General features: G+C 41.5%; 1 protein-coding gene across 3 annotated transcripts in view; it reads right to left on the reverse strand.

The window, feature by feature from the left end:
- Positions 1-12106, reverse strand: part of dhx9 (DEAH (Asp-Glu-Ala-His) box helicase 9) — an 89601-nt gene continuing 77495 nt past the window's right edge. For 2 of the 3 annotated variants that reach the window (XM_073063282.1, XM_073063283.1), the window contains exons 27-28: positions 6150-6347; positions 1-1361 (exon numbers count right to left, since the gene is read on the reverse strand). In XM_073063282.1, the coding sequence (XP_072919383.1) occupies positions 353-1361; positions 6150-6347 (1207 nt within the window). In that variant the 3' untranslated portion in view covers positions 1-352. The remainder of the gene's footprint in view (positions 1362-6149; positions 6348-12106) is intronic. The other variant, XM_073063284.1, reaches the window with a different exon arrangement.

The following is a 12106-nucleotide window of genomic DNA, read 5'->3' on the forward strand; positions in this document are numbered from 1 at the left end:
GGTAGCAAAAGAATTTAATTTTACTATTGTCATCAATGTATTTAATTATGCAAAAACACATCTTTTTTCCAACTTTTATTTCTTCTGCAATACAACAAAAATACGAACACATTGAAAACCATCCACTCTACACTTCAATGTGCTTGGACATTTTAATTGGTATTTTAGATATCATAAGTATATACCCTTGCTGTAAGTGCACACTAAGTACAGAAAGTATTTGCAGAACTGAAACTGATCACATTTGCAATGTGCATGCACTGTTGTACATAAAATAATTAATACAAAGCCATGTTACTTATCAATCAATATAAATTGTGCACAAATGCAACTTTTGGTCATCTGCATTTTTCTAGAAGACACCTTTGCCTTCATATCCTCCTCCATAACCTGCCCCAAAACTCCGGTTCCCTCCATATCCACCACCACCACTGCGGTTACCACTGTATCCACCACCCAGGCTACCACCATATCCTCCACCACCACCCTGGTTATCACCATATCCTCCACCACCACTGTATCCTCCACCACCACCCTGATTACCACCATATCCTCCACCACCACCCATGCTACCACCGTATCCACCGCCACCACCATCCTGGCTACCACCGTATCCACCACCCTGGCTACTACCGTGTCCACTACCACCTAGGCCACTACTGTATCCACCAGCACCCTGGCTACCACTGTATCCACCACCACCCTGGCTACCACTGTAACCACCACTCCTGTTGCCACTATAACCACTACCACCTTGGCTACCACTGTATCCACCACTCCTGTTGCCACCGTATCCACCACCATCCTGATTACTACTGAATCCACCACCACTCTTGTTACCACCATATCCACCACTACCCAGGCTACTACCGTATCCACTGCCGCCCAGGCTACCACCGTATCCACTGCCATCACCATCCTGGCTACCACCATATTCACCACCAGTACCCTGGCTACCACCATATCCACCACCAGTACCCTGGCTACCACCATATCCACCAGTACCACCACGGCTACCGCCATATCCACCAGCGCCACCACGGCCACCACCAAACCCACCAGCACCAGCACGGCCACCACCAAATCCACCATCACTCCTGTTAGCACCAAATCCACCAGCATCCAGCTTACCACCATATCCACCTTTACTTTGGTAGCTACCATATCCTCCACTTTGGTAGCTATTGTATCCACCACCTCCTCCTCTCCCTCCTCCAGAAAAATATCCAGAACTATAACTGTCGCGGGACCCACCATAACCTCCTCCTCCCCTATAACCTGAACCACGACCACTCCCTCTTCCACCAAATCCTTGATTGTCGTAACGCGCCATCTTGGGAGGACGAGGACCATCACCAAATCTGTAAGAAATAAAATTAAGATAGTAAATTTCATTAGTCAAATTAACAGTAAGGAAAAATTATGCAAATTGCACAACTTAGTTGCTAATTTTTCCAGTTAATACTTCTCTCTATTCAATCAAGGCATACCATTTAATCATATAAATTGCTTATGAACAAAATGGTACTTCTTATAATAGGTCAAATAGGTCTTCAATCGGAATGTTCAGACAGAGAAGTGGCTTGTTCATTCTTTATGTGCCGTGTTATATGGCATGAGTGATCATAGTGTTTCTATGACCATTATTGTTCTTGGCAAATCCTTCTACAAAAGTGGTTTACCACTGCCTTCTTCTGGGCAGAGTCATCACAAGATGGGTGACCCCAATCATTATCAATACTCTTCAGAGACTGTCTGCCTCTTGTCAGTGGTCGCATGAAAAGGACATGATATAACCATATAACAACTACAGCATGGAAACCGGCTATCTCGGCCCTTCTCATCCGTGCCGAATGCTTACTCTCACCTAGCCCCACTGGCCCACACTCAGCCCATAGCCCTCCATTCCTTTCCTGTCCATATACCTATCCAATTTTACTTCAAATGACAATACCAAACCTGCCTCTACCACTTCTACCAGAAGCTCGTTCCACACAGCTACCACTCTCTGAGTAAGAAATTCCCCCTTGTGTTACGCTTAAACTTTTGCCCCCAAACTCTCAACTCATGTCCTCTTGTTTGAATCTCCCCTACTCTCAATGGAAAAAGCCTATCCACATGAACTCTATCTATCCCCCTCATAATTTTAAATACCTCTATCAAGTCCCCCCTCAACCTTCTACGCTCCAAAGAATAAAGACCTAACTTGTTCAACCTTTCCCTGTAACTTAGGTGCTGAAACCCAGGTAACATTCTAGTAAATCTTCTCTGTACTCTATTTTGTTGATATCTTTCCTATAATTCGGTGGTACACAATACTCCAAATTCAGCCTTACCAATGCCTTGTACAATTTTATCATTACATCCCAACTCCTATACTCAATGCTCTGATTTATAAAGGCCAGCATACCAAAAGCTTACTTCACCACCCTATCCACATGAAATTCCACTTTCAGGGAACTATGTACCATTATTCCTAAATCACTCTGTTCTACTGCATTCTTCAATGCCCTACCATTTACCATGTATGTCCTATTTGGATTAGTCCTACCAAAATGTAGCACCTCACACTTATCAGCATTAAACTCCATCTGCCATCGTTCAGCCCACTCTTCTAACTGGCCTAAATCTCTCTGCAAGCTTTGAAAACCTACTTTATTATCCACAACACCACCTACCTTAGTATCATCTTAGTATGCACCAGCTGATTATACAACCATCCACCACCTGCTCCCATGGCTTCACGTGACCCTGATCTTGGGGGGGGGGGGGGGGGCACTAAGGAAGTGCTACACCTTTTCCAGGGTTGATCTACAGGCCAGTGGAGGGAAGGAGCGCCTTACACCTCCATTGGTAAAGACTTATCTCCAACCCACTTTGTTACATGGGAAACACAGACAACTACCTATGCCTGCTCCTTTATTCACACACATTCACAAACAGGAATCATTGATGAACAAGAAACTTGGCTGAAAATCTATGGCAAATATATAAATGAAACTTAGCCAGCCTAAAGGTACAGGTGAAAATGGTTTATTTGGACATATTGCACAGTACTGCTGACAATATTGGGGAAGATTCATCTGCCTTACTTTATCATTTAAATGGCTGTGGTGTGTTCTTCGTGCCGGATGTTGGAGAACTGGGAGACCCAGAGTCTCCCAGTGAGCTACATCTATGTAAAGTCCACCTGGCTGCAGCTCCTTGAAGAACGTGTTAGGGAACTAGAGCAGCAACTGGATGACCTTGAACTTGTTCGGGAGAGCAAGAAGTAATTGATCAAAGCTACAGGGAAGTAATCACCCCGAAGTTGCATGAGGTGAGTAACTGGGTGACTGTCAGGAGAAATGGAAATAGGTAATTAGAGCAGAGCACATCTGTGGCCATTCTCCTCAATAGGGTACTTTTGTGGTGTATGGCCTCCCAGGAGAATGCCACGGCAACTGGGTTACAGGCACTGAGCATGGGTCCATGGTGCAGAAAGGAAAGAGAGAGAAGAAGGGAGAGGTAGTGATAGGGGACTCAACAGTGAGGGGAACAGACAGGAGATTCTGTGGACACCCAGATGGCACGTTGCGTTCTGGGTGCCATGGTCAGGCAGATGTCAGATCGCATCCACATTTTGGGAGAGGGAAGGGGAGCAGTAGTAAGTTTGGTACATTTGGTACCAATGACATAGGAAGGAAAAGAGGTCCTGAAAAGAGAATTTAGAGAGCTAGGTAGAAGGCTGAGAAGCAGGACCTCCTGGGTAGTAATTTCCAGATTGTGGCACGCAGCAGTAAGGGTAGAAACAGTATAATTTGGCAAATAAATGCGTGGCTGAGAAATTGTTGCAGGGGGCAGAATTTCAGGTTTTTGGATCATTGGAATCTCTTCTGGGGGGTGGTTCTGACCTATTCAAAAGTGATAGGTTGCACCTGATGCTGAGGGGAACCAATATTCTTGCAGGCAGGTCTGGTAGAGCTGTCGGCGAGGGTTTAAACTAATTTGGCAGGGGAGTGGGAACCGGAGTGAAGGGACTCAGAATAGGATAGATGGTAAAAAAAAGTAAAGATAGCATGCACACTTGTCAGGTAGGGCAGGCAGGTGATGGGATTTAGCCACAGCTAACGGGCTGAGTATCAAAACATTAGGGAAGCAGAATCAGAAAGGATAGCAAATACGGTACTCAAGGTGTTGTATCTAAATGTGCATAGTATAAGAAATAAGGTGGATGATCTTGTTGCAGTACTACAGATTGCCAGGTATGATGTTGCAGCCATCACTGAATTGTGGCTGAAGAATGGCTGTAGTTGGGAATATCCGAGGTTACACATTATATTGGAGGGATAGGAAGATAGGCAGAAGGGGTGGTGTGGCTCTACTGGTAAGGAATGACATCAAGTCGGTAGAAAGACGTGACATAGGATCAGAAGATGTTTAATCCTTGAGGGTTGAGTTAAGAAACTGCAAGGTAAAAGGATCCTGATGGCAGTTATATACAGGCCTTTCAACAGTAGCTGGCAGGTGGACCACAGATTACAACAGGAAATAGAAAAGGTGTGTCAAAAGGGCAATGTTATGGTAGTCATGCAAGATTTTAACATGCAGGTCGATTGGGAAAATCAGGTTGGTAATGGATCTTAAGAGAGAGTTTGTTGAACATCTAAGGGATGGCTTTTTAGAGCAGTTTGTCCTTGAGCCTACTAGGGGTTCAGCTATCCTGGATTGGGTGCTATGTAATGCACCCGAGGCAATTAGGGAGCTTAAGGTAAAAGAACCCTTAGGAACAACCAATTTATATGGTGGTTGGTTAGTAACTAACAGTTCCCTCTTTATACAGCCTTCTGAGGACTTTTCTGAAAGCTTTGCATTGAAGCATTAGAATTCACATTGATCAGTTTATGAATGCTAATTAATGAGTGCTCTGAGAGCACTGAAACTTAATATACCGTAGATGTCGGATTATAAGCCGCTACTTTTTTCCCACATTTTGAACAGCTTTGAACACTGCGGCCTTTACTATGGTGCGGCTAATGCATGATTTTTTTTCATGCCGCCAAAAACATTTTGCCTCGTAACAGTAGACCAATAAAATTGATGAGTAGTTCACAGAGGTCCAATGAAATTGTACGATAAATCAAGCGCACTTTCACAATTAAATTATTGTAAATCAGTCATTTGTACTCACCCTCATCAACATGGAAAACACTCGAAGAAAAGCATTGTGCTGCCTTTATGGCAGTTATTTAGTTTATAATATTTTCGCTTAGTAATTCATTTGTTAGTATGTGTTTTAACTATATTTGTTTTCAGTACTACATCCCGGGATGCTATGACGTCACACCCGGTTTCGCCGCGTCTTGTGGGAAATACCGGTTTGCGATAAACGGGAAGGAGGGGGCGAGCATATTAGACCCAAGCGAAAACGCTGCTTTTAAGTTAAAGGCGATCAATAACTTTTCCTGGTAGGCTGCAGTATATATATTTTTTACCAGTCGTTAGGAGATATTGGAATGTTGTTCAGTAAAAAAGTATACGCAACGTAATTTGTGTGTTACCAATACGTATGTATATTTAAAAGTAGCCGCGTTACAGGCACGGTTCGAAAAAAAGCATTTGCAATATGTATTTGATTATGTTACCATATGGATTTAATTAAAAGTTAAAAAATCCTCACGTGTAATATCTTTCTGTGTAAATATCTCATATTACAACGTGGGACACCTGCGGCCGAAAATCCGGTGCGGCTTGTACAAGTACAAAATTGATTTTCTTTCTAAAATTAGAGCCAGCGGCTTTTAATCAGGTGCGCTCTGTAGTGCGAAATCTACGGTAATTGAATTGACTTTATTTCTTACATCCTCCACATAAATGAGGAGCAAAAATCTTTACGTTATGTCTCCGTCTGAATGTGCAGTGTGCAAATTATAGTAATTTGTCATAAATACCACGTACAGTAAGATATACAACAGGACAGTCTATATAGCTTATAATTGTGTTAGTGTGAATTAATCAGTCTGATGGCCTGGTGGAAGAAGCTGTCCCAGCGTCTGTTGCTCCTGGCTTTTATGCTGCAGTACCGTTTCCTGGATGGTAGCAGCTGGAATAGTTTATGGAACAGTTCAGCTGGATCACTGAGTGTTCTGAATACTTAAAATGCAGTTTACCTTGAGTTTACCATAAGATTAATGCCTGCTGCCCCAGGTTTTGAAACCTGCCGAATCACATTCAGCAACCGTTCATGTTTGGGATCCAGATGCCGTACAAATTCAGGATCCTTAGCAACTTCGACAACCAGTGCCTCCATTCCTGCGCGCAAAGCAACAATTGCAGCTGCAGCATAGTGTGACATCTTCAACTTTATCCTACAAGGCAAAAATTATAATATCTTAAGCATTTCAAGCAACCAACACAAAAAGGATCAAAATGGTACGGTTGCTCTGCGGCCACCCTCCCGGGAAACAATCATTCAACAAACATCTGCACTTATTTTCTCAGGAAACAAGTCTTGCTGCAAAAAAAAGAGATAAATCATAAAAGTATCGTTTTACAGCCTTTCTAAGATGGCTAAACTTGACACAGAGATCTTTTGAGAAGAACAAGTTAAAGAATATGGCATAACTTACAATGTAACATACAAATTTCATCTGATAAGGTGAGTATCTGATTGCACACTGGATAAAATTCAAAGCTCCACTTTATTATCACTGAATGGGTTAAACTGTACAACAAAAACACAGTAGCGCAGCGGTTAGCACCGCGCTATTGCAGCTCGCCCCATCAGAGTTCAATCCTGGTGTCCTCCGCAAGGAGTTTGCACGTCCCCCGCATGAAATATGGGTTCCTTCCACAGTCCAAAGACACCCCGGTTAGTAGGTTAATTGGTCATTGTAAATTGCCTTGTGATGAGGCTAGGGTTAAATTGGTGGATGCTGGGCGGTGGGGCAGAATGGGCTAGAAGGATATGTTCCGTGTTGAATCTCTAAAAAGATAAATGAATCCCAGGTGCAAGATTATATAAGTGGGGGGGGGGGGGGGGAAATGGTGACAAAACAGAGAGGGACAAGCAGGAAATGCAGTTCATATAATGTAAATGGAATCAAAAGTTGTTTAATAAAGTGATAACTAACTGGCTTATAAAAAAATTTGAAGCTCATGGCAGAACAGGAGCAGTAAGCAGTGAGAATAATTTTTTAAAAGTAGTAATTAGGAACAAAGGCTAGTGGCAAAGGGCATTGTTTTGGACTAGATTGAAATGAACAGTAGTATTCCTCCTGGTATTGGAACTATAACCACTACATATTTCTAATAGATTCAGTCAAAATATATCCAGACTAATTCCAAAAACTGCAATGATATAAAGCCTGGAAGTGTTGTGTACTGTGCTGAGGCTAGTAATTGACTTCAACAACATGCAGTTTGTTTAGTGGGCACAGAGCGCATAAAACTTATTTCAGATAAACAAGGTGTCTCATTTCCATGAGAAAAATGAAGGGAACAACTACCGTAGATTCCGGATTTTAAGCCGCTACTTTTTTCCCACATTTTGAACAGCTTTGAACTTTGCGGCCAATAATCCGAAGCGGCTAATGCATGATTTTTTTCATGCCGCCTCGTAAACATTTTGCCTCATAACAGTAGACCAATAAAATTGATGAGTAGTTCACAGAGGTCCAATGAAATTGTACGATAAATCAAGCGCACTTTCACAATTAAATTATTGTAAATCAGTCATTTGTACTCACCCTCATCAACATGGAAAACACTCGAAGCATTGTGCTGCCTACTTAGTTTAAACTATATTTGTTTTCTGTACTACATCGCGGGATGCTATGACGTCACACCCGGTTTCGCGGTGTCTTGTGGGAAAATGCCGGTTTGCGATAAACGGAAAGGAGGGGGGGGAGCGCATTACACGAGCGGCTTTGGATCTGAGCGAACTTTGCTTTTAAGTTAAAGGTGATCAATAACTTTTCCTGGTAGGCTGCAATATATATATTTTTTTACCAGTCGTTAGGAGATATTGGAATGTTGTTCAGTAAAGAAGTATACGCAACGTATATTTAAAAGTAGCCGCGTACGGGCACGGTTCGAAAAAAAGCATTTGCAATAGGTATTTGTTTTTGTTACCATATGGATTTAATTAAAAGTTAAAAAAATCCTCACGTGTAATATCTTTCTGTGTAAATATCTCATATTACAACGTGGGACACCTGCGGCCGAAAATCCGGTGCGGCCTAAAATCCGATGCGGCCTTTACAATTAAAAAATTGATTTTATTTCTAAAATTAGAGCCAGCGGCTTTTAATCAGGTGCGCTCTGTAGTCCGGAATCTACGGTATTCACTAGAGAGCATAATTCTGAAAGAGCCACACTGATAAAAGAAATTTGGAATGTAAATGCATAAATCAAGGACAAGTTAAACTGGACAGGTTAAGTTGGTGGTTTTAAAAAAAGCAAATGTGACCCTGGTGATTGGAAAATAAAAGAAAATCAAAGCAAACCTCCATCAAAAGTTGTTTTGGCTGCTAAGTGAAGATTGTGTCCAGGCTTTTTAAAATAAGAATTGAAGGCCTAAGAATGGGTCAGAGAAGATTTTCCCATATGATTTCAGGAATGAATTAGAGAGCAGAGAGGCTGGAGTGTGTCTCCTTTGGAACAGAGTAAGCTGTGTACTTGAGAAGGGTGAAAAACCCAGAACAGAAAATGAATTAGTTAGCAAAAAGCCAAAAATAGTTAACATGAGACAAGTTTAAAACAGTTGGTTTGAGTCAGGAGTACATTGTTAGGTTAACAGTGGAAACATATTCAGTTATAGCATTCAAGAGAGCTGATTGAATATTTGAAAGGAAAGAATTTGCAGGGTTATGGGGAAGACAGGATATCGAGTGACCAGCTACATTGCTCTCAAATAAACTAGCTATGGACATCTATTGCAATTCAAAAGTCTGTCCTTATTAAAAGCTGTTTTTGTATTTTCAATAAAAATAATTAATAGGAACAAGTCAATATCATTTTTCTAAGACTTTCATCCACAAAGTTATGAGGCATGGGATACATGGGAACTTGGCAGCATAGATTCAGAATTGACATCATTCAAGTTCAAATTCCCAAACAGTACAAATTTAAGTTTTGTTGTCATTCAACCATACATGAATACAGCTTTCCTCCAGGGGCAAGGTGCAAAACACAATACCAACAGTCATAAACAGTACAAGGCATATATAGCACATATAAAATAGCAGTAAGCATGCAGTCACACAAAAAGTCCAAGTGTGTGCCAAGTCTGAGTCCATGAATGTTGTCACCAAAAACAAGCCCGCAGCTTGTTTTCACCAAACCAACACAATAGGGCAGCACTGATGGAAAGGGACAACCCTTCCCCAAATCCAACATGGATGCCGTGCCACACTTCCTGGGCAGCTGAAATAGATGACACCGTAACATGAGGCCTCGCAGCTTCCCTAGCATCAGTCTTGACAGTTAACCAGTGAACTAGACTTGTAGTACACTCAAACCCCACTTATTGCTGAGGATGCATTCCTCAGAGGTAAGAGCGCTATGTAAATCAGTGCTACGCGGGGTCATTATGACATTATGCAAATGGACGTGTGTCTGATTTTTAGAAAATCAAACCCAAGCTATGTATTATTTTATGTATACACAGTAATTCATGGAGTAACAAACATGCAAATAGGCCTGACCTGTACACATCACAGCAGCAGCAGAGAGAAGCAGGTGGTGGTTACATGTTAGAGGAGGGACCAGGCTGTGGCTCTTCCTCTAACTTTGGCTTCTTCTTCAAGTAGGCATCAAGATTTGACTACCTTTTCTTGTTTCCTCTCAGAAAGCAGTTTTCAGTAGCAGAAATCATTTCGAGAACACTTCTCTCTCTGCCTTGTTGCCTCACTCCCGGTCAGAGCTGCTATCAATGAACCAGTCCATGATTGGTGATGCTTGTGCTGAGGAATTTTGTGGTGAGGTTTTTTTGCTGGTGCTTTCTCTTCTTCCATCCACGTCTTCAGATTCAACCAGGATTTGTTGCTCTGTCAATTCTCGAAGCTCTTTGTTATTAAGGCTTTCACCAAGAGAATGCAGTAGTTCTTCAACATCGCCATCATTAACATCCTTAGGTGGCATCACTTGCAGTTTCACATCCATGCTGATGCTTTCCCTAGATATCTTAGATGTACTACCCTCACTGGAAGTTGCAGACCATTTTCCAGACATTATAGGTGGGGGAAAAAATAGAATAAATTGGTGAGGGAGCAAGAATATTTATACATGCGGGGAAGGCAGAGTGTGAACTAATACATAATTGGCTGTGAGCAACTCAGAGCATATGTAAAGAAATCTCATTGGCTGATTGAATGTTTACCGTCTTGAAAAGTTCTGTGTTGTTTAGAATGAACTTTTGTCATTTAAAAATACTTCAATAAAAATTGAATAACCACATTGTAACGAATAAGTGCTATGCAGGGCAGCATTATGTGGGGCCTGAGTGTACTCCACATTATATATGTCCAACAGGGTTTTGTGATCATAAGAAAAACATCCAAGACAATCACTTGCTGTTACAACTGCAGCAGGTCCAGCTCCTCCACCAATGAGCAACTCACTGATGGGGTAGATCTGCAGTATCTGAAGTTCTTACTGTTCAGAAGAGTATTGCGATAATTAAAGAAAGATGTTTAAAAGACAGTAACACCTTTAGTTGGTCCTGTAAAAGCTGTCACATTTGAGAGCACTGTCATCTTAAAAGAAAAAAGGACATCACATGCATTTCTCCCTCCACTACTGGTAGTGTCTAATGGGGATACTGCTTCAAAATTGCAACATCTATCAAGTCTTCCCACCGCATGGCCCATGCTGTGAATTCGCAGCTACCTTCAGGCGGAAGGTACAGAAGTCTTAACTCCCTCACCACCAGGTTCAAGAACAGCTATTTTCAACCATTTGGTTCTTGAATGAGCCAGCAAAACCCTAATAACTACAGTTCAGCAACGCTATGAACATTTTGACCAACTTGCACTAAAATGGACTTTTGTTTTTGGTCTAATTGTGTTTTCTTGTAAAATAATTTATTACTGATTTATGTTTTTCCTGTGAATGATGCTTATATGCTACTGTATATGCCTGTTATGCTGTTGCAAGTGAGTTATCATTGCATCTGTAATGCCCTTCCCTTGGACAACATCGGTGGTGTGGAGAGGGGAGACTTGCAGTATGGGCAACTGCCAGTCTTCCATTAAAAAAAAACCTTGCCCAGGCTTGTGCCCTGGAAATTTTCCAAGGTGCAAATCCATGGTCTATCGAGATTAACGGAGGCCTACACACACTACACATCATTGCATCTGTGCACACATGCTCTTGTGTGTTTGACAATAAACTCAACTTTGACTTTGAAAACCAAAGACAGAATTTGCTGGAAACACTCAGCAAGTCAAGAGAGAGAAACCATTTGGGAACACTGGGAGGGCTGCCTATAAAACAAGTCAAAACCAACCTGACATTACCTTACTGAAATTTATAACATTCATATATGCTCTTAATAATAAGAACTTTATTGTTCCCTGGAGGGCAGTTATCTTGTTACAGCAGCAGTATTTAAAAACACATTTAGCAATACTAATTAATAATAATATATTAATAATAAAATACAGAATAATATACACAATAATTTACCAATGTGCAGTACTGTGCAATAATCATGTGTGAAATAATAAAACAGAGACTATTGTACTATGATGTGTGCTCTCCTGTTGCACAGAGGTGAACTGTTGTATACGCTTATTGAATTTGGTAGGGAAGATTTTCTGTAACGATCCTTGTGACAGCGGAGCTGGTTGAGTCTGTTCGGAAGGGTGCTGCTCCACTGCTTATCAAGGAGGTCATGGAGAGGATGTGCCTGATTGTCCATAATGAATAACAGTTTGTTTAGTGACCTCTGTTCCACCACCGTAGCCAAGGATAGATCCCGCCTTTTTATTGAGTTTATTTAGTCTTTTTGCATCATTTAAATGCCTTCTCCTGCACAAAAACATGGGAATGCTATCACCCTTCAAGAGGATGCTGGAAATGCATCATCATTCCTAGACCTCCAAAACACTAATGGAGTCACTAA

The sequence above is a fragment of the Hemitrygon akajei genome, chromosome 12 (assembly GCF_048418815.1).
Source record: "Hemitrygon akajei chromosome 12, sHemAka1.3, whole genome shotgun sequence".
In the NCBI taxonomy this organism is placed as follows: domain Eukaryota; kingdom Metazoa; phylum Chordata; class Chondrichthyes; order Myliobatiformes; family Dasyatidae; genus Hemitrygon; species Hemitrygon akajei.